The sequence below is a fragment of the Pelodiscus sinensis genome, chromosome 17 (genome assembly GCF_049634645.1).
Source record: "Pelodiscus sinensis isolate JC-2024 chromosome 17, ASM4963464v1, whole genome shotgun sequence".
In the NCBI taxonomy this organism is placed as follows: Eukaryota; Metazoa; Chordata; order Testudines; family Trionychidae; genus Pelodiscus; species Pelodiscus sinensis.
In genome coordinates this window covers 20,478,981-20,501,786 of record NC_134727.1, presented here as the reverse complement: position 1 = coordinate 20,501,786, position 22,806 = coordinate 20,478,981, and the positions used below count along the sequence as shown (strand labels likewise).

General features: G+C 44.6%; 1 protein-coding gene across 2 annotated transcripts in view; it reads right to left on the bottom strand.

Moving 5' to 3' along the window:
* DPYSL3 (dihydropyrimidinase like 3) overlaps positions 1-22,806 on the bottom strand; it is a 115,056-nt gene that overhangs the window by 23,983 nt on the left and 68,267 nt on the right. For both annotated transcript variants that reach the window (XM_075900286.1, XM_006124529.4), the window contains exons 2-6: positions 15,687-15,775; positions 12,507-12,691; positions 6,834-6,998; positions 5,774-5,835; positions 5,090-5,170 (exon numbers count right to left, since the gene is read on the bottom strand). In XM_075900286.1, coding sequence (XP_075756401.1) covers positions 5,090-5,170; positions 5,774-5,835; positions 6,834-6,998; positions 12,507-12,691; positions 15,687-15,775 — 582 coding nt within the window. The remainder of the gene's footprint in view (positions 1-5,089; positions 5,171-5,773; positions 5,836-6,833; positions 6,999-12,506; positions 12,692-15,686; positions 15,776-22,806) is intronic.

The following is a 22,806-nucleotide window of genomic DNA, read 5'->3' as shown; positions in this document are numbered from 1 at the left end:
CTGCCCGATGCACCTTCATAGAGGAAATCGATAGGCCCCCACCCTTCAGGTGGAACATGTAGTCAAGGACACAATGAAGAAGTGCAGTGAAAGGATCGATGTGCATCTGTTAACACCAGGAAGAGAATCGTTTCCATTTCTGCAGGTAAATGACTCTGGCAGATGGCTTCCTGCTACGGAGGAAATTGGTTCTCACTTATTCCAAGACGGAGTTGGGGGAAGAGATCTTGCTTGGGAGGCTCTCTTCTTTGAGTGTTTTTTCAGCAAGGGAGAAGCAGCCCTCTTCTTAGCTGCCTCCACAGGACGTCTAGATGACTGCAGCTCCTTAGTGGGCTGCATAGCTTTATTGAAGAAGATCATGAAGAGCTGAAGCCCCCTGTCCTTCCTGGCCCTAGCTGTGAGGCTGCAGCAGTGCTCACATTTTTGGGGTACTTGAGCTTCACTAAGACAACAAGTACACCATCCACATTTTTTAAACCCCAGTGAGCCCTGGCAGGATTGTCACTGATGGTGGACTCAGCAAAAAAAAAAAAATTTTTTTAAACAGGAAAGAAAAACGGAAAAAGAGGGGCTGAAATTAGTCAAGCGGCTTGGCTTTCAGTCAGGTCGCTGCCACTGCCCCGCAGTCTCTTCATAACTGAAACACACTCTCTCACTCTCTCTTTTTGTTTTAACAAATAATCAGAACAAGAACAACTAACTAATGAAACAATTAACTCAGTAAATCACAAAACGAAGCTAGCTATCTACGTGAGGAAAATGAACACCCGAGTCGAGATATCAGCTCAATCCGTAACGGAGGGCGATAAGCAAGGAACTGAAGGGAGGGGTGTGTCAGGCCCCTCGTGCAAGGCGCTAAGGCGCGAATGGCATGGGGCACCTTTCACGACTGACAATTGCTGGAAAAGCTCCGATCTGTGGCTCCAGGATGACTTGTCACCAACAGTGGAGCACCCATGGGGACATCACCAGAAGAAGAAACAGAGCTTGGTGGAGGCTTCCTACATCATTTACCTATCTTCCAATCTGTTAGACACACTCAAAAATTGACCTTGCCAAGAATTCTGAATGCAAATGCTACTGCAATGTGCAAATCTGTTGCATTGTGAAATATCCTATAAAGTATGTTTCAGCTGTAAAGCTCTTTGGGACACAGAATGTCCTAATTTTTGTGTCTCAGAACACTGAGCATACTGTTGGCCCTTTAAAAAAATGAGATACAGATGAACAGTGAAGGTGATATTCCAGCAGCGGCAGTTAATATCTTGCAATATTTGAAGAAGTAAATTGCTATATTGCCATATAGATATATTTGCTATGCTTTTTCACCTGGTACACCTTCCTTCTCAGACACCACACAAAGAGCTCACAAAATAATTATTGAACAATGTTCTTTTCACAGTCTTCACTAACAACAAGGAATATACATCACATCCATCTATTTTCGGAGGGGTAGCCGTGATAGTCTGGATCTGCAAAAGCGATGAGGAGTCCTGTGGCACCTTATAGACTAATAGATTTATTGGAGCATAAGCTTTCGTGGGCAAAGATGAAGTGGGTCTTTGCCCACAAAAGCTTATGCTCCAATAAATCTGTTAGTCTATAAGGTGCCACAGGACTCCTCGTTGCTTATCCATCTGTTTCCATTGAATGGTGCATTCTCCTTACTGAGGATTTTAAATTGCAGTTATCTGGTTAATCATGTAGTTGGGCTCTTACTACATTTAAAATGCAGAGGCGCAGCATCCCAGACAAGCGCGAGCCAGGACTGCTCATCCCGGCTTGCACTGAGTCCAGCAGCCCGTTTACAGTGACTAAGGCTGTCCATGGCCAGGGGCTGCTGCTGGAACAGTGCCTGACCTCAGCCAGTCCTGGGCACCATGAACTGGGGCTGCTTGGTGGCAGCAGCCCCTGCCCACCGGGTGGCCCAGCTCCCCACTGGGACGTCTGGGGACTGGGACATCTGGGGACAGCAGCCTCCCTTATCCTCTCCCCGCCCTCCAACTGCCCGGGGGAGGGGAGAGGAGGAGGGAGGCAGCATCATGGAGACAGTTCTGGGGGGAACCTGTTTGTCAGCCTGGCTGACAAACTGGCTCCTGTTGCCTCCCCCCCCCTTGCTGCCTCTCATATAGAGGCGGGGCAGGGGGAGGTTGTAGTCCCTACCCCTTACTCTACTCTGTGTATCTACTCCTCTTCCATATTTACATGGTGATCTTAGGACAGTCAAGAGAAAATACATTATGACCCAGAATAGCCAGACTGGACTGGGGAAAGTTCCCTAACTTTCCTCCCAAGAAGCAGGATCACTGACTAGCATCCTCACTTTTATAGTCTAATCTAAACCCATTTTGAGTCAAGTCTCCAGTTTTTAACATTTCATATCCATTATCTTGGAAGGCAAAAGTATTTGTCAAAGCTTGATAGCACCAATAAACCTTGCTCACAGCTTTGGAGCTATTGGTGGTTAGGGTTGGGGTGAAGTAGCAAGAACTCGTAGGCAACACTGATTTTTTTGATCTCTCCACTTTCACTTTCTGAAAACAAACTGACTAACATTGGGGCTCTTTAATTCTGTGAAGAGAAATGTATTCTTGTAGTCTACAGGATACTTCGCAGCTTAGTTTGGAGGCTTTCCTCCTAATCCTCCCAATTGAAAAAAGGAGGAAGAGAAATTGAAAATGTGGTACAGAGTAAAACTAGGCAAATTTGTCCCTGGCTCTTCAAAAAATCAGAAATACCATTCTCCGTATCCACAACAGCAACTAAAAGGCACTATAACAGTGTAATTCATACATCTAAAATCAAAACTATATTTTCCCCATTACATATCCACTAATATCCCGTGAATCCAGCTCCATAAGCAGATGCCTCACTAGTATTAGGCAGAAATTCCCCCTTCCCTTATGGCTCTGGTGTACTGCACATCATATTATAACACATAACTGGCCTTTCACATTGTAAGGGTCTTTTCCTTCTGTTGCAGTTTTCAGCATTGGGTGCTGTAACAGTGAACATACGGACTCACTGGGCTCCTCTGTTCCATTTAGATAATTTCTGATTGCATATCAATTTCTCTAACAGTCAACTGAAATATATTCTACTGACTCCTGGATTTATCAAGGAATATAAAATTAGTCCTGTATCTACACACGAGTGACATGCAGAATACTGTGTGTCTTTATGTTTGCTCTTAGGCAATAACAGAGCCCACTTTAACCCACGAGATGTCCATGTAAAATACGAGAAACTCATCTAGTTGGAAAAAATACTGATCTTTTCCTGACAAGAATTGCTTTTCTATTGCTGGCAACAGCATGTCTGGAAAAACCAAACAACCTCCACTCAATACTCTCACACAAAGGAGCCCAGGTAGGAAGAGACCAGGTAGAAGACATTTTCCCAGACAAGTCTGGTTCCAATGAAGCAGCCATATAATATTCTAAAAGCAGCAGACTCTAGGAATTATGGCCATAAAATTTCCTTCCCAGTACAATCTGGCTTTCTTCCTTAGGAGCAAAGATACCAAAGCATTTCTGAGAAACTGTCTCACTTCCCCTAATGACAGGAGGAGAAAGACTACAGTCCAGGTATCAAATTACACAGAGCAAAGGAACAAATTCTCTGAAACATTTGTCCCAGTGCTGCTGAAAATCAGGTGAGAGAAAAGTGACTTTGCATCATCCATCACCTGGATGACAGGCAGCTGGTGCTCATCGATAACCACTTCAGAGGTAACACTATTTGGAAAACCCTCATTTTATGACACCACCCAACTTCTTGGCCTAATCTGAAGATATGTTTGAAGATATGGGAGAAATCAGTTTTCAAAGTGCATGAGAGTGAAAAGTAAAAACAAATCAAGAACCAAAAAACCAAGCCCACAACCACACAGTAAATTGGCTGGTGCCATGGTGTCTGATCAGGACTCAAACCATTTGTCCAATCCTCTTATATTGGCCAATGTATACTGCTTCAGGAGAGAAAATAAACCTTCTATAAAGCACTCTGCCAACTGGACGATTCTGTATAGGGGAACACCCGGTCTTGTGTCTCAGCGCAAGATTTCATTACTCTGCTTCTTATCAGTACCTTAAAAACTTTTGCTGCTATGTAAATTAACAGTCAAATAATTATTCAATCCTCTTTTAAAACCCAGCTAACTCTATTTTGCTCGGGAAGTTCCTCTGAGTGCAACTCTACATTGCATAAGGAAGTAACTCCTTTAGCTAATCTTAAAAATACTGCTCACTAATTTCAACAAATAGTCCAGATGTTTAACCAAAAAATTGTTTTTCAGAGCATGAAATGCTGCAATATTTTGTCACAAAAGGCACACTGGTAGGCCAAAATTAAAAACAAAACCCACTTAAAATACAAAAATAACCCAAACTCCTCTATTCTAAAAGCCACTGCCTTAGATTAAGTGAAAAAAAAAATAATGCAACATCTCACTTTACACTGCTTAATTTCATTCAGTTTGTACAACAAAAATTGATTACTTTGTAGGGCTGGACTGCTAACACTGACTGCAGACAAACAGCTATTTGTTAATAAAATTGTTACCAGGGGAATTTTCATGGAAACCATCTCATTGTTCTTTAGTTTTATAGTACAATGATGGATGGATATTTTTTTAAAACTATGCCTACATGTTCAGCTATGTCTGACATGACAGTCTCCCTTAAGAAATATATATTCTACTCAGTAATCTTTTTAGGTCATTTAGTACATATTTGTACAATCCCTAATACAACAGGGCCCTGTCTTGGTCGGTCTCTAGGAACCAGATTTACAAAGGTATTTAGGAATCTAAAGACTCAGATGGGTGGCCAGAGGGATTGACTTTCAATGGTAGTTAGCCACCTAACCTGCTTAGGCACTTTTGCAAATTCAGCTAGGCATCTCCATATTTTTAGATGCCTAAATACTTCTGAAAAACTGGCCCTTGGGGCTAATTAAATAACAATAATATATTCCAGAAGATGCCTACATAGCTTCCATGCAATATCTTTCCTCTAATGTGTAGCAAACTCTTTCTGTCTACAGCACATTTTTCAGTGGCAATGAGGTAGAATAGAATAGCAGTTACCTGTTCAATGATATCCCCATTTTCTGCATGAACTTGAGCTATTGCACCTAGATCTCCCAGGCAGCTAAATATCTCATATAGCTGGAACAGAGTGAAAAAGGAAACATTATTACTATTCAACCATTTTCACTTAGTCTGTTTGACCTTTAAAGTGTTCCCACGCTGTATCTTTCTACTGAAAACTAGACATGCCTCCAGGTAAGAACAATGGAGGGTTGACAAGGGAGAATTTGGTGTCAGTACTACACAGACCTCATTCATAGTCAGAACAAGGTTTGGTGTGAAAGCTTCCCATGTCTCCCTTTGAGACAAACTCTCTGACATCTACTGAAGCATTCCAGGATTTCTCCAAATCTTTGGAACTTGCATCCTCTGCAGTCCGCCCAGCCAAATAATCACAGCTTTAAAACTGAGGTGCAATGTACAAAGACTACCCTCTGCAGCAAGTTACTGACAGCAAACTGAAACACTGCACATTGCAATTTATAAACATAGTTTCCCATGCCTCTGAATTAAACCCAAGTGTGGCTGCAAGTGGCACAATATAGTGTTATCAAATTGAATCATGATCACCCTGCTCTGATCACTCAGAACGCTGCTTTTATTTACAGCTACTATTCTAACAAAAGACAACAATGGCCCAACAATGATTGTACACAGACAAAGCACTAATGTAGCTCTTACCTCTGTGTTTGACATCTGGTACAAATCCTTGTAAGCCATGTAAACCATGAAGGAGTTAACACCTAAGTGGAGAAGAGGGAAAAAGAAATTATTCTATCCTAGCTTTCACCCCTTTATACATCCACAAGGCATGCAATAATTGCTCAGACCTAATGGAATGGGAACCTTTGGCAGGAGCTGGAGGTGATACAGAGGTCTTTCTGATTTTCTTCTGGTTTGTTTATTTTCAGGACATTCTAACTCTCTGTTCACAGCTACATAGGATCCCAACTATCCTATGTTAGAAAACAAGGGGATAGTAGAAAGTAGGTCTCAAAAAGTATACCTGCAACTCATTTTAACCCCTTTAGCACTGTCTAAAAAAGTCTAATAAAGATGGTGGAGGGAGTATGCTCAAAGTCAGAGAGATGACTGCTGATCAGGAAGGACAGGTGCAGAATGTGTATAGAAATTGCAGACTGACGAATGCATGCACAACTGGCTTTTCCTCTGACTGGCATAAGCATAGATTCTGTTATTATGTTGGGACTTTCAGTGGAAATTTTGCATCTAAGTCATTAAAGGGTGAGATTTTCAAAGGCACCTGAATGTCCCATACCCTTTGTGTCCCATACCATCTATGACTCTGATGTTTTGAAATGACATGTGGACTGTGACCTGAGGATCTCACAGTGCTTTATAAATATAAATGAAATAACTATTATAACTTCCATCTTCACTCAACGTATTTGCTCTTTATTTTATAGATGTCAAAAACTGAAAAAGAGCCTTGCCTAAACTCAGAGTGAAGCAATAGCAAAGGCATAGATAGAACCCAGGAGTTCTGAATTTCATTTATTTAATCACACTCCATGCTCTTTCCTATGCCACAGACATAATGGCCCAGGTCCTCAATGTTTAGGCATCTAACGTTTTGATGAGCATTAGGTGCCTAAACATCATTGCAGATTGGGGCCTGTGTGCTCACTGAGCCACCAGAGATAGGGGTAAAGAAGGAGATATGGGTAGAGGCTTGAGGAATCAAGAGCAAAGACAAGGTGTCCCCTATCTCTCTGCAAACCTTTTTCTTTGATGAGCATCTGTACTTCCTGTTTGACGCTATCATTCCAGTGGGTGATGTCCACATGCAGGGAGTAGTCACAGCAGGTCTTCCCATCAGCCCACTCTCGCCACTTTTCATATGCTTCTGTTAGGCTGGCCTCTGGCTCAGGGATCACATGGTCAACTGGATGTGGATAAGAGAAGCATGCAGAATTAAGAACGAGAAGGAAGGGCTCTTACTCCCCACACCATGTGTTCATCATCCTATTGATTCCTGGTGTGCTCAGCGACCCAGTGACTGCTGGCTTCTCACCACACCCTTTACTGGGTCCTTTCTCTTACTCTGCCTCAGGTCTCTGCTACCATAGAGCCTTACTACCTCCCAGCCAGATGAAACCAAAATATGCTGATGGTCCAAACTGCACTCCCCAGCTCCCACACAGGACATGGGGAAATGAAAATAGCAAGCAGCTCTTCCCCCTCTATCATTCTCCCAGACAAATCCAAAGAGCATTTATCAGAAAGGAAATGCACTGAGCACTGCCTTAATAGCTTTGGCACTGCATCAGGAGCTTTTATAGGCTTGTGCTGAGAAATCAGCTGGAAGCAGTAGGACCCTCCATCTCCACCCTTACTTCCGCTCCATTAAAATGTAGTCTCCTGCTAAGATGCAGTCCTAATGCACCTTTTATTGCCCCTGACGTAATCTGCTGCTGCGGTTCATTTTACACAACAGATGCTGCAACCAAGACCATCATTCTATTGGCCAACAGGGGAATGAGAGCAGAAAGAAAACCCAAACTTTCAACAGTTGGATCAACAATTTTTCCTACATCCTAAGCAGTTATCCAAAACACAGACAGCTGTGACCTCTGCAATAAAGCTCAAGTTATAAACCAGAGCACATCTCTGGCATACTTGAAGGCAGGAATCACAAATTGTGATTCTCTTTTTGTTAGTGCTGATTATTTCTTTGGACTGCATGGAATACTGGGGTATCATTCTGAATATCTGCTCAAGTTTATCTAGGCATGCTGCCCTATTTTGAAGAATATTGTGTTTGTAATTGTTCTTTGTTAAGCTGCCCAGAGGACCTGGCTGTGGGCACTGGAGCTGTGCAGACCTCATGATGTAGATTTGGATGAACTCCTCCTCAGGTTTTGACTCACCCCAGTCCCTTGATCTTCTCCTGAGTTTCAGTAGATTCAAATGACCCTCATCTGAGTTCTGGGTTCAAGTGAATATGCCTCCCGATATATGTGAATCTCAATCAAAACAGCATGAAAACAAGAGTATGTGCTCATTTCACCTACTCTTGGACTACTCCAAGTGGGCCAGGGATCACTCAGAAAATTCATATACCATGGTGATTTTTTTTAAACACTGGGCTCAGTTACAAGACGGTAAGAAAACTTTAAAGCAGGAAGTTTCAGCTGGTTTGGGGTTTAAGTGCAGATGTCTTACCCAGTTTCAGTGGGGCATCTAAATATTAACATGGCTAATATATGACACTTAAGATAGGCTGACAGCCAACAATAAATACTCAGCACTTATAAAGTGTGTTATGGGCCATATTCTGCCTTCACAAACACAAATCCAATCTCACTGAAGTCACTAGGGTTGAATACTGTAACAGAGCAAAATGTAATCCCACATTCTTCAAAACCCTGTACACACATTAATCCTCTAGGAGAGTTTGAGGTGCTGTGGTTTATTGGTAATCAAGGGCAGAAGTGCTTCTTTGGTACTCAAGAAAACCTATTCTGAGCAAGGCAGGGTTGATGTATTTATAAGCCTTGCCAGTGCTTTTCTTGTGTTAAACAAACAAACAAAAAAAAGGTGCCGGTACTGCGTTTGGTGGTGCCAGTACTGTGTACTGGGCAGTACCGTCACAAAAAACGCACTGAGCCTTGCATTGCAGAAAAAGGTATTTTCTGTTCATTAATCAAGGAAACTTATCTTCACAGCCCTCCCCAATCAATTCCAATAGATTAAAGGCGTGAAGGTTACTCACTTGAGCAGTAACTGTTGTTTTTCGAGATGAGTGTCCCCATGCATAAGGATTTTAAGAGGCGTGTAATTGGGTAATCATGTAGTTGATACAATTTATCAATAAAGGAAGGCGCTCAGAAGGAGCTACCCCCACTGCGGCTCTGTAGTTTAAATGTAGTAAGGGTCTCAGCAGGGAGTTGGGAGCCTGTTTGCGGCCAGCCCCAGCCACAGCAGACAGTGGTTGCTGCCGGATCAGCCTCTGTTCACAGAAGTTGAGGCTGGCCATGGACAGGGGCTGCCCTGGTAGCAGCCCATCTCCAGAGGCTCCCAATTCCCCACTGGGACCCCTCCATGGACAGGAGCTGCTGCTGAAGCAGCCTCTCTTGGGCCCCCCATACTACTGTGTCTGATAGAGGCAGCAGCGTGGAGGGGCAGACAAGCAGCATCGTGGAGATGGTGCTGGGGGAAAACAATCTTTTAAAGCCAGCTCCCCCCAGCAATGGCTCCTGCTTCCCCACCCCCGCTGCCTCTGATACAGAGGCAGCAAAGGTGGGCAGGGGTGAGTAGTCAACTGGACTACTCTTATATCCATAACTGTGGATGCTGCACTACAGGCATTGGTGCATCCCTGGGGTGGTTTCTAGACTGTTGTTGTTTAGCTCTTTGGTTTGCCATCACCACTAGTGAATTTGGGGTAAAGAGCTATTCTAAGCCCGTAGGAGCATACAATACTTGCAATCTGTCCTCTTGCTGGCAGGTGCTGCTGTGGCTGGTGTCTGCCACACTGATTTTGCTGGGTCTAGAATTGCTGCATTGATGGGTAAAGCTCTCTTAGCTAAGGAGGATGTACAGGGGCCTCATTAGGTTGAGCAGATGTGTCACAGACTATGTCCTCTGGTTGGTAAATGACACGTAGGTCCCGTTCCCCTGCCTCAGTGGGTTGTCAAAGTGATGGTGGAGACTGACTGGTGAGGTGAGACTCCTGTGAGGGGAGTCCTGTCATTTGTGCTAGAATGTATAGGGTCCCCAGGGACTCTAATATAGCTAGGGACCTGAGAATGGTGGGAGTGGTAGCCCACCTTGCTATTCATACCACTGCAGTGGGCAGCTATAATAGGGCTGATATGTTGGCAGTTTGTCAAACCTGTGGGCTTTTGAGGAAGGTGAGTGGTGAGGAGAAAAGTCTGAGTCCTTGTCTGTCGAAAAGGGGGAAGCCTCCCCTGAGTAGTTATGGCATGGTGCCTCTGAGGTAGACAAGAGGGATACCGCAAGTAAGGGGGAGGCTGGCCCTGGGGAGATTTGCAAGTCTCTGTGGTGAGTATAAACCTGTGGTGTGGCCAGTAGTGGTATTGCAGCCTGAGCTGACAGAACTGCAGTGTGTTTTGCAGGGGAAGAGTGACGCATCCCTGCCTGGCACTGAGATGTTGCAGGGAGAGCAGATTGGCTGTCAGTGCCAAGTCTGCTGGAGGTGCCAACGGTGCTGGGAGAGTGTCAGGAAGGGGTGCAGCATTAAATTCGGCACCGGTGCTGCCTGAGGTGCTAGCAGAGCAGTTTCTCACAGCAGTGTTTGGGTGGCGGTAGAGATCTCACTGGAGAGCATTTTTTCCCTCTTTTGTGCTCTCTGCAGTGATGGTGCCTGCTAGTTTTTTGCCACTTTCAGTGGCTTCGGAGACTTTGTGAAGAACTTTGTTGGGGAGCCCTTTGTCCTGGGCCAGAGACTGGTTGGAGGGACTTCTCCATTAGGAGTTTCAGCCTCAGGTTCCGGTTTCTGTGTTCCCTGGACTTTATTTTGGCACATTCCGGCGGATGTACCCCTCGCTCAAACAGTGGACACAGTGGCTATGCCCATCAGAGATAGGCATAATCTGCCTACAGGAGGCACATCTCTTGAAGCCTGGGGAGCTAGGCATACCAACGACTGGGAGCTGTTAAAGCTCTGCTGAAGCCAAGGTTTGTGTTTGTTTGTTTTCCTCCTTCTTATAGCAACACTAGTTAAATAATTAACTAAGATAAACGATATTATCTAACTACAGGTCTGAGGAGAGCACAGACAGCGTGACTGTTGCACTCTGTCTGGTAGAAGGGAACCTGAGAACTATGGGTCCCGTGCACAGCTCTTTAAAGGGGAGAAGGGATCATGAGACAAGCTTGTGTATGAATGTGCACAAGGGATGTTAAGGACTACTCGACAATCCGATAAGCAAATGCTTATTGGACAGTCAACAGGATAGTTGACTAGTCACTCCCGTACCCCCGCCTCCCTTGCTGCCCTTTATCAGGTAGAGGCAGCAAGACAAGGGAGAAGGGGTACTTCAAAGTGACAGCGCCGCATGGTGCTCAGAGTTAGCTGCTCCATGCAGCACTGCCCGTTTGAAACGCTGCCACAGTGTTTCAAAGGGCAATGCCACGTGGAGCCCAGGATCAGTTGGGGAGTTCCCAGCTGACCCCGGGCTCTGTGTGGCGCTGCCGCTTTGAAATGCCGCAGCAGCATTTCAAAGGGGCAATGCCTCCCTATTGATTAAGGTGCGCACTATTCGATTAGTCAATTGCATGATACTGAACATCCTTAGTGCGCACATGACTCGGAGGGACACTTCTGCAAAAATCTCCCTGCGAAACTGCAGGGATGCACCAATGTCTGGAGTGGAGCACTTCCGAGGAACACCTCTTAAAGAAAAAAAAGTATTACTGCTAAGCTCTAGTAAATGTTCTGATGACCCTGTCTGCTAGCAGAAAATGCCAGAGTTCAGGTTCAGTTCCACTTTCCTTTCTAAACCCCTTTTTAATTAGAAATGTCAATGAGACACTCTGAGAGATAGGGATGTGAATGGGTAATGGGTTAACTGGTTATCTGATAAGCATCATACTTATTGGGTGATGCTTACTATGTACCAGTTAACTGGTACTCGGTTGCAGATCCCTGCCCATGGCCCACCATGAGCAGAGGACTGCTCCAAACCTGGGGGAGCCAGGAGCAGAAGGCCGCCTCCCACCCCTGCGGGGAAGGAGGGAAGAGTGTGATCCCACTTAACTGGTTAACTGGGATTTACATTTCTACTGAGAGGTGGGATGACAGTAGACAATTCAGTGGGGTGGGCGGGCAGGAGAGAGAGATGTGTGTTTCTCCCTCTGTCAAGTAACAGGTTATTATGTCTGGCTGCATGGTCATGGATGCAGATAGCTTGTTTATCTTAACTGCTCAGGTGACAAGTTTCCTACTAGGATCTCCTAATCCACCTAGAGCCTACTATGGCTCCCTATCTATTCAACTACTCTTTCCTATTTTTTCTTTTGGCTCTTCCCCCATAGCTATGGATGCTCCCCATTACCCCTCTGACACCAGTCTTTTTTCCACAGCTCCTGCTAGGATATCCTCTATCCACTCAGCTCTCTTCCCCTATGCCAACATGGCTCCCACACATTCCTCCCCAAATCCCCCTCTGACAGTTGCCTTCTCCCAATTAATCTCTCTCCCTTCTTCTGCATAACAATACCCCTTTCCATTGTCACTCTTGCCCAAGATTCTCCCACCAACCTCCCTCCCTCCCAAAAATCCCCTACCCTAACCACAACAGATAGGAACCAAAGGAACTAGGATGGTAAACAAGGTGATCTTTTGGAAGTACAGGATGCTGAATGCAACAGACCCCGTTGAAACCTGTGTGGAGTCAACATGAAAAGAATCACCCATTTGCCTTACTGATCATGGTGGTTCCGCCAGCTAGGGCTGCTTTTGTTCCCTGGAAGAAGTCATCCACAGCAGTCATTCCCTTGTATGGCATCTGCAAGTGAGTATGGACATCGATTCCTCCGGGGATCACCATCTTCCCATTGGCTTCTATGGTTTTAACTCCTCCAGGGACAATTAGATTGTCTCCAATTTGCCTGATGAGATATTAATTAGGATGGTCACCACATACAAAATGAAACTTGACTAGACCATACTCTACCAACAACCTAACAAAGTAAGGAAACAAAAAGGGTATGTCGACAGGTTTGGCAATTAGGGATTTTGAAACCATTCACCCCTTCTTCCTCTTCCAACAGTAAAGCAGTCCGGTTGAATGACCTCTTTGTGTAGTGGTTCTGCAGAGTTTGTTCACATTGGTTTAGGTTCCTGCCTTTTTCTGTGTTCAGATTGTCTCAAGTCCACTGTTGTCTTGGGGAATGTCTACACTACCACCCTAGTTTGAACTAGGGTGGTTAATGTAGGCATTCGAAGTTGCAAATGAAGCCCAGGATTTAAATATCCCAGGCTTCATTTGCATCTTGCTGGGTGCCGCCATTTTAAAATCCCCGTTAGTGCGGACACCGTGCCCGCGGCTACACGCGGCACGAGTAGGTAGTTCGAATTAGGCTTTCTAATTCGAACTACCGGTACACCTCGTTCCACTAACGGGATCCGCACTAACAGGGATTTAAAAATGGCGGCGCCCGGCAAGATGCAAATGAAGTCCGGGATATTTAAATCCCGGGCTTCACTTGCAACTTTGAATGCCTACATTAACCACCCTAGTTCGAACTAGGGTGGTAGTGTAGACATTCCCCAAGACAACAGTGGACTTGAGACAATCTGAACACAGAAAAAGGCAGGAACCTAAACCAATGTGAACAAACTCTGCAGAACCACTACACAAAGAGGTCATTCAACCGGACTGCTTTACTGTTGGAAGAGGAAGAAGGGGTGAATGGTTTCAAAATCCCTAATTTCCAAACCTGTCCCCAGTAAATATATCTACCTCCCCACTCCTTGAGGCTCAAATCTCAGGCTTACTTCTGACAAAAAATCAGAACTCCTAAGACTAATGGCCAGCCCTCGGTTTGCAGGGTTTTGCCATTCCACTCAGATTACAAGGATCCTAAAGCAAACCAAGACCTCTCAAGGACATGGCTAGCTGCTGCATCTGTGGACTCAATCAAGGTGGTTTTCAAGCACAGTGTTCACTGTGCTTCAGTGTAGTTAGGGGAGATGCCTTTCCACTCAGTGACATTTCCATTAGGTCCTGTCCTTCTTGGGGTAGAAGGACACCCTTGCTAACTGCAGTACTGCATTGTGGCCAAGGAAGCTAAAATCCCAGTTTACTAGAACTCCCCTCTAAGAGCCGGAACAACTATATATACACACTTAAACCAGCAATGGGCAACCAAGACTAGCAAGTGGGCCACATGAATGGCTCTCCTCCGTCTCAGTGGGCCCCATGATTGTGAGTGATGGGCAACCTGCAGCCTACTGGTGTTCCACCTGTGGCCTATCCACCTCCTTTATCCCCTGATCCCCATGCCTCTTGTGCACTGGGGCACTGGAGCCCCACTCTTCCTACTCTTTCCCCTCCCTCCCAGCACTTTTGGAATGCTATGAATCTGATAATTTGTGCTCCATTCCCCCCTTGCTCAGAACTTTAACAGCTGTGAACAGCTGATTTGTGGAATTCAAGCTCTGGGAAGAAGGGGGGGGGGGGGGGATGGAGTGCAAATCAGCAGACTCATGGCACTCCGAAAGTGGTGGGAGAGGAGTAGGAAGTGCAGGGGCCCAGGCTGAGAGAGGCGTGGGGGCCGAGGGACAGAAAGGGGGTTTATGGGCCATAGGGAAAACCCTAGTGAGCCATGAATGACCTGCAGGCCGCAGGATGCTCACCAGTAATAGACCCTAAAATGACCCTTCACTTCTAATCCCTACAATCCTGAAATTCCATATCGTGTATCCACATAACATTCCCCTCCCTAGAAGCACGTGAAGTATAAAATCCTCCTCTCCTGTAAGCACCATGGGCACCTACAGCTCCTTTCTCCTATAAACTAGTGCACCTAAACATTAGTACTCCCTTCTCTATAAGCCCCACACATGCATCTCAATACCTGTTGCACATCCATTCCTGAACCCAAACACTGCCGCCCCCACCTCGTAAATCCTATATTCACGAATTCTTTTCTCACTCTGTCCCTTTAAACTAAGATAAAAAACTGGCTGTCATCAAGGAACTTTCAAACTCTTTGGTGTATCTGGAAGGGGAGTAAAATAGAAACACATTCCTGCTTCTTGCATTTCAGTGTCAGCCAGCCTAGAACACCTCTGGAACGCTAGCATTGATTAGTAAATACTACTACTTTCTATGAATTCTTCATGATACCAAACCAGGCTTAAAAATGCCTCTAAAATGATTTTCCTACTGCAGGTTTTAAAAATACATTTCCACCAAGGGAAGGCTGAATATTTTCTTTGTACCACAGAGCATGGAATGTTTTTTTGAAAGCGTTTAAGTTCCATTGCTATGAACCGTCCTGGAACTTGCAATCAACCAAACTGGGATTTGGTCCCATTTCATACACTTTACACATTAGAACAGCCTTTAAACAGTGGAGTCATTATTGCACTTCCACAACACACCCAGAAGCAAGATGAAAAGCTGAGATTCACAGTTTTGCCTGAAATCTCTGAGAATCTTAAAGATAGAGCATCTCAAAAGCACAGATCCATTTTCTTTAGGTCTAAGAAGAGGGATCTTGTATAGTTAGGGGGGAAAGTGTCATTTATTTGACACATAATCCTGTTAGACACTGGACAAAAACAGAAACTAAAAAGATAATATCTAACTGCTGCAGGAACAGGAATTAGCTCATCATATTATAGCTCATCATATTATAACTTATCAGTTTAACAGTATTTTATTCACTGAGTTACTGTGCAAACACATCATGAGATCCCTCCTCCTTTCCTACCCCTCCCCTCGAAAGAGAAGAAATTCAGTGGGTAAACAAACTACAGGCTCCACCCAACATGGACTGGCATACAATAGCCCATAATTCCTGCAAATAAAAGTTAAAAAAAGAAAACTGCCTCTAACAAAGGGTAGATAAGATAATATGGAAATCCTGTACATACTTGATGAGACCATCCTCCATGTAAAGATCAGCATAGAATGACTGGTCATCATTGACTATTCTGCCTCCTTTAATAAGAAGTCGATCACTCTGTGGATGGAGAAATAAAGGAGTCATGAGTGTTAGAAAAATGTATACATTTCTTAGTGCAAAGAGTCTTCTTATTGCATTATAGCTATGCTTAGCATATATTACCTTCTATACAACATATAGAGTGAATTAGTGTAGATGATAAATTGTGGTAACTTAGTGGGCTATGGCAAAGTAATCGAAATACTTAAAAAAATCATGTTATATGAATCTATTTCTGTACAAAACAAGTTGTTTGCAGAAGCAGAACTGTGGCAAATTAATAGGCTATATCAGACGTGTTACACAAAGCATAGCTGGTTTTCCATTGTTAAAAAAGCTTTCAAAACTTCCTAAGCACAGCACGTAAATGATAACTATACATATACTGTCCATAGAAAAATCTAATGTGAATTCAGCAGCACTGAAGTAAAGATATAATAGTGTAGTTGATTAACCAATAAACAAAAGCTTATCAGTTAATGCTGTAGACTACACGCATTCCCCTCTTCCCCTTGCTAGTAAATTTTTTAGCTGGCTGGCCATCAGCCTGATTCAAACCTGGCTCACGCTGGGTTTGGGACCAACCCCTACTGCAACTCTGCATTTAAAGTGTATTAGGAGGCAGGTGGGCAGGAGCCTGGCTCAGTATCAGAGGCAGCAGCATGGGGTGACAGGCAGCTGGTCAGCAAGGGAGCAGCACAGAGTGGCAGGGGGCTCCTCAGGAGTGGGGCCGGAGCACACCGACTGCTGGCCCCACTCCCGGAGACTACAGAATAGTTGAGTAACATATAAGAATTTATGAGGTTAATTGACTATTCAATTAACTGATATTTAACATCCCTGTGCTGAAGTACTGGTCTGAGCTAATGCCCAATGAAATCAATGGGAGTTTTTCCATGGAATTCATTGGCCTTTAGATTAAGCTCTGCGGCAGCAACTGTCATAAAGTAATAAACACATGACTCTTTGGTTATCTTCTATACATAATTAGACAAAGATGAGAAATTTACCAAGATTATAAAATAAACCCCAAAGCTCAAGGATGAAGAGACATTCTCTTTAGTATAAACAAGCTCACTTTATATCCATAGAATAATATTGAAATCCCTCTTTCAAAAAGTTTGTTTCTCTTTTATATGAAAGAGAAATTCAGTACTAGTGAAATGTACAAGGTAAGAGGCCTGGATGTGGAAGTTCTGCACTATTTACAGTACCTACACAACAGATTCAGCATGAGCATTATTTTCTTCTTCCCACGGTCTTCCTCCTCTCTTTCCTTCCTTCCCATCCCCCAGGACAGAGTAGTAGTTCACTATCTGTAACCCTTTCAATCCTGGGCTTCTTTGCTAACAGTAAGAATGCCAGGAAACTTTAGCTGTGCTAGTGGTTTTTGTGATGTGGATACATCTGTTCACTAGAAAGGGAAGTGGAGGAGTCCATCACATCCATTTCACATTCCATATAACCCTCCAAGCATCCCTTCTGGGACAACGAGGGTTGATCACTATCTCAACAAACTGGATTTGAAAAAGTGGCTTCAGAGGGATACGGCTGTGTTCAATTCCCTATCCACTGATCTAAAAACACAACTGTTTCCTCTTACAAGTGATATAAAAATTCTCTCATAAGCAATATTGCACATGTATCTATCTACAGGACAGTGGAGGAAAAGAGAGATTACTCACTTCGTGCAGTAACTGCTGTTCTTCAAGATGGGTGTCCCTGTGGGTGCTCCACTGTAGGTGTCCTGGTGCCCCTACACTTATAACTGGAACTTTTTAGCAGCAGTATTCCCCCCGGGTGCTGGTGTGCACGCGCAGCACCACTTGCAATACAGTGGATCTGCTGATGAGTGCGAACCATCAACTGTCCTTTCAGTTCCTTCTCTACCGTGGACAGATATTGCAGCTCTGAAGCAGAGGGGAGGGTTGTGGAGAGCCCTCAGGGACACCCATCTTGAAAAACACCAGTTACTGCACAAGGTGAAACAAAAAACAGGACTATGTAGCACTTTAAAGACTAACAAGATGGGTTATTAGGTGATGAGCTTTCGTGGGTCAGACCCACTTCCTCAGAGAAAGCTCATCACCTAATAAACCATCTTGTTAGTCTTTAAAGTGCTACATAGTCCTGTTTTTTGTTTCAGCTACACCAGACTAACACGGTTACATTTCTATCACTGCGCAAGGTGAGTAATCTCTCTTTTCTTCTTCGAGGAGTGTCCCTGTGGGCACTCCACTGTAGGTGACTATGAAGCACTACCCTGAGCCCTTGGAAGTAGGGGCTTCGGACTTCCTTGGTGGACTGCTGAGAGGACTGTCATTCCAAATGCAGTACACTGTGAAGGCTAAGTATCTATTGCATAATGTTTTGTGAAGGTATGCATGGAAGCCCATGTTGCTGGCCTGCAAATATCCCTGACAGGCATGTCATATAGGAAGGCTGTAGATGTGGCCATCGCTATAAAGGAGTGTGCCTGCGGGTAACTGTCACTTTGTTGATGTCATAGCAGTTTGGATACCAAGTACCTTTTCGAGCAGTCTGCTATTGAAATGAAGAGCCTATGATATAGCCTAAATTGATTTGTTCTGTCTAGGTAAAAAACAATAGCATGCATAACATCCAAGGAGTGGAGTCTTGCCACGTTGGTGTCCAGATGAGGCTTCTGGTAAAAAAAAAAAATGGGTAAGTATATAAGTTCATTGGGGTGAAAGTGTGAAACTATCTTTGATAGGAATTTTGGATGTGGTCTTAGCATGACTTTATCTTTGTGGAAGATTGTGAATGGTGGGTCAGTCATGAGGGCAGCCAGCTCACTGGCCCTTCTGGCTGTTATGATTGCTATTAAGAACACCACCTTCTGCCAAGGAGCATATTGCCATGGGTTCAAATGGAGGACGGGTCAATGCGTTTAAGACTAGACTGAGATCCCAAGATGCAGCCACCGGTTTTATTGGAGGAAAGGTATTATTGAGACCTTTCAGGAATTTCTTAGTGTTTGGGTGTGAAAATATAGTTTGGCCATCCACCATATCATACTCACTTGATATAACCGCTAAGTGGACTTTCATGGATGCGTTAGAGAGATTTTGTCTTTTCAGTGCAATGAGGTATTCTAAGACCATTGCCAGTTGCACTGATCAAGGCTAGAGTGCTCTGTGGTTGGCCCACTAGGAGAAACAGCCATTTGTAAAGGTAAGTCTTTCTTGTGCTCTGTTTACGAGAGTTCAGAATTATCCTTTGTACCTCCTCCGAACAGATGATATTCTGAGATATCAGCCCTGAAGGAGCCATGCCGTAAGATGGAGCTTGTGTACTTTTGGATGAAGAACTCACTCCTGGTCCTGATATGTCTGGCCATCATGGAAGAGGAATCGGAGTAGCAACCGACATTTGTGACAGGTATGGGAACTAGGTCTGTCTGGGTCATGCAGGTGCTATCATGATCACCTTGGCTCTGTCAAGTTTTATCTTATGTCTGACCTTGCCAAGGAGGGGAAGAGGTAGAAAAGTGTACAGAAGCTTGTGAGACGAGTTGTTCAGCATGGCATCTCCCATGGAGTCATAGACTCATAGACTTTAAGGTCAGAAGGGACCATTATGATCATCTAGTCTGACCCCCTGCACAGTGCAGGCCACAGAATCTCACCCACCCCTCCTAGAATAATCCTCTCACCTATATCTCAGATATTGAAGCCTTCAAATACTTTGAAGACCCCAAGATGCAGAGAATCCTCCAGCTGCGATCTGTACCCCATGCTACAGAGGAAGGCGAAAAACCTTCAGGGCCTCTGCCAATCTACCCTGGAGGAAAATTCCTTCCCGACCCCAAATATGGCGATCAGCTAAACCCTGAGCATGTGGGCAAGACTCACCAGTCAGACACCCAGGAAAAGTTCTCTATAGTCCTTGCCCATACCTGCCCTAGAGCAATACCTGGGGCACTTGGTGTTGAGTGATGTGGCAAATAAGTCTATTTCCACAAATCCCCACCTGAGAAAGATGATATGTAGAGCTTGCAGGTGTATCTCCCACTCTGGATTTTGGTGAAATATGCGACTCAGTTGGTCTATGGCAGTGTTTTGTTTGCCTGGGGGATATATCACTGATATGTTGATCTGATAGAGGACACCACTACCACCATAGTGCTGTGGGCCTTGTTGCAAAGATGATATGATCTGGCCCCACGTGCACTGTTGTCTATGTATATTCTCACTGCTTCGTCCTGAATTAACGGAAGAAAGTGCTTGCATGCTTTTCTTACTGCTTGTAACTCAAGCTCATTGATGTGTAAGTTTGTCTCCTTGGGAGACCATTTTCCCTGCATACTGTGTCCGCAGGTGTATGCTCCCCAGCCCTCCAGGGAAGCGTCCATCATTATGTGAATAGATGGGGTTGGCTGTTGGAATGGGACACCTGAGCAAAGATTGTTGTCATGTAGCCACCATGTGAGGGATTCCCTGATTTTGCTTGCAGGGCTGAGCCTCTTGTACCTGAGAGACCGAAAGCAAGAGTGTGTGTAGCCATACTTACAGAGTTCACATGTGCAACCTGGCTGACAAATGGCCGAATAACCGTAGGCAGTGCCTGGTAAATACTGTGTGGCTGTTTGTAATGGTTTGTTAGTGTTGCTAGAGCATGGAATCTTTGCAGAAGTAGTTGCGCCTGTGCTTGTATACAGATCAGAGTGGCACCTATGAATGCCAATTTCTGACATGGTGTGAGGTTTGACTTTTGAGTGTTTATTTGAAGCTCCAGCTTTATAAAGAGGTGGATTGTGTCCTCATTGAATTGTTTGGCCCGTTTCTCTGTTGAAGCCACCAGCAGGCAATCATCCAAGAAAGGGAAGATCGCTATGGGCCACTGCTACTGCGAGAATCTTGGAGAAGACTCTGGATGCTCCCAATAGACTGAATGAGAAGACTCGGTATGGGTAATGTTGATCTTTTAGGGTGAACCCGAGGAACTTTCTGTGAGATGATCGTCTTGTTATTTGAAAGTATGTTCCTGTAGGTTGAGGGATGACATTCAGTTTCCTTTTTCCAGTGCAGGAATTATCTTTGCCAGTGTTACCATAGTGAATTGTTTTTTTGTTTTTTTAAAGGTGTTTTTCAGTTTGCACGGGTTTCTATCCTCCCAACTTTTTTGGCATGAGGAAGTAGCTGTAGTAGAACTCCTTTCCCCTGTGATGTGCTGGTACGATCTCTATTGTCCCCACCTATAGCAATCTGTTTATCTCCTGTTGTAGCAGAGACTCATGAGAGAGGTCCTTGAAGAGGACAGAGAAGGGGGTTGGGCTGGGGGAAATGTGAGGAATGGTATTGTGAAGCCTTTTGCTATGAACTCCAGAGTCCATTTGTTGGTTGTCCCGGTGGACCATGCATGGCAGAATGGTCAAGACTGAATTTGTATTGGTTGATTGTGTACTAATGTTGAACCCTTGACCAATGGTTTAAAATGTTTGTCTGCCATTAGATGATTGGAGGAGCCTGTTTGCATTTTTGCTGCTTCTGGCGTCGTCTTAAGTAATAGCCCGTCTAAGCTTAGTAGGATGATGATGATGATGCCCTACCATGAGGCATGTACAGATGGTTTATTTTCTTCTTCGGTTGGGGAACATACATCCCCAGTGTTTTTAATGTGGCTCTTGAGTTCTTAAGGAAATGCAGTGATGCATCCGAGGTGGTAGAAAACAACTTCTGCCCTTTGAAGAAGAGGTCCTCTACTGTTTTGTACTTCCCTAGAGAACCCAGAAAAGTGCAACCAGGAGATGAAATGCATCACTACCGATGTGGCAAGAGATCCGGAAGCAGTATCAGCCATATCAAAGGATGCCTGCAACACTGTCTTCGCTATGAGGATATCCTCATCTATGCTTGACTTAAATATGGCCTTGTCGTCCTCTTGAAGTTTTTCAATAAAGGGTCTCATTCTTTTGAAGTGGTTGTAAGTGTATTTGGCAAGCAATGCTGAGTAATTTGCTATCTTGACGAGCAAGGATGCTGAAGTATAACATTTTTTCCCTAGGAGATCAAGTCTCTTCCAGTTCTTAACATATTGGATGGATTTAAACTAGGTCTGCTTATCCCGGTTATTAGCTGAATCGACTACCAGCGAATTTGGGGCACGGTGTGTAAACAAGAACTCAGCCCCTTTTGCCAGGACGTAATATTTCCCGTCTTCCCTTCTCAATATGGGTAATATGAAGGCTGGTACCTACCACAAAAGTTTTGATGGGCTGAGTATGGCCTCGTTGACTGGTAGGGCTATTCCAAGGGCGAGGCTTGCAATATGTCAGTCAGCTTATACTGGACGTCGGGTACCTTGACTAGTGATATGTTGACGGAATCAGCTACTCTCTTATACAAGTCTTGGAAAGATTTGAAGTCATCGCCCATGGCAGAAGTGGGGGAATTATGGATTCATCCTGGGACGACGATGAGATACGAGATGGAGGTAGTGTATCCTCCTCCAATGTTTCATCCAGGTCTTCCTTGTTGTTCTGTGTCACCTCTGACACCTTGTGCATGTAGGTGGATTGGGTGCCACTGGCTGTAGTCTTGCTACCACTGGTGATGGTACCTGAGCCTTCATGGTGCCCCTGGGATCCCATCCCTGCCTGGGTTGTGGGAGTGGGATGGAAGGGGACCCATGGAAAGGGCTGCCACATCTGAGTCTGGACCATCTGCTGCTATTCTTGCAACTGAGGGGTCAGTTTTGAAGATGAGTGGCATGGTGAGAAGGGAATCTCTTGTTCATCCTTGCTGTCATTCAAAAACTGAAGTGCCGAACTTGTGGGTGTTGCAAGTCTGCAGTGGTGGCAGCTTTTTGGAGACTGATCCTGGCCCAGGCACCAAATGCACTGGGAGTGCCCACTGGAAAAATGGGTATAGACATTCTGCATGTCAGGCACTGTTTAAACCCTGGTGAGCCTGGCATGCCTATTCCTAATCCTATAAACAACTATAAAGAAAAAAATGGTTTAAAGTAACACTAACAGAGAGGAGGAAGGAAACTGTGAATTCAACTAACTAAATTCTAACATGGAG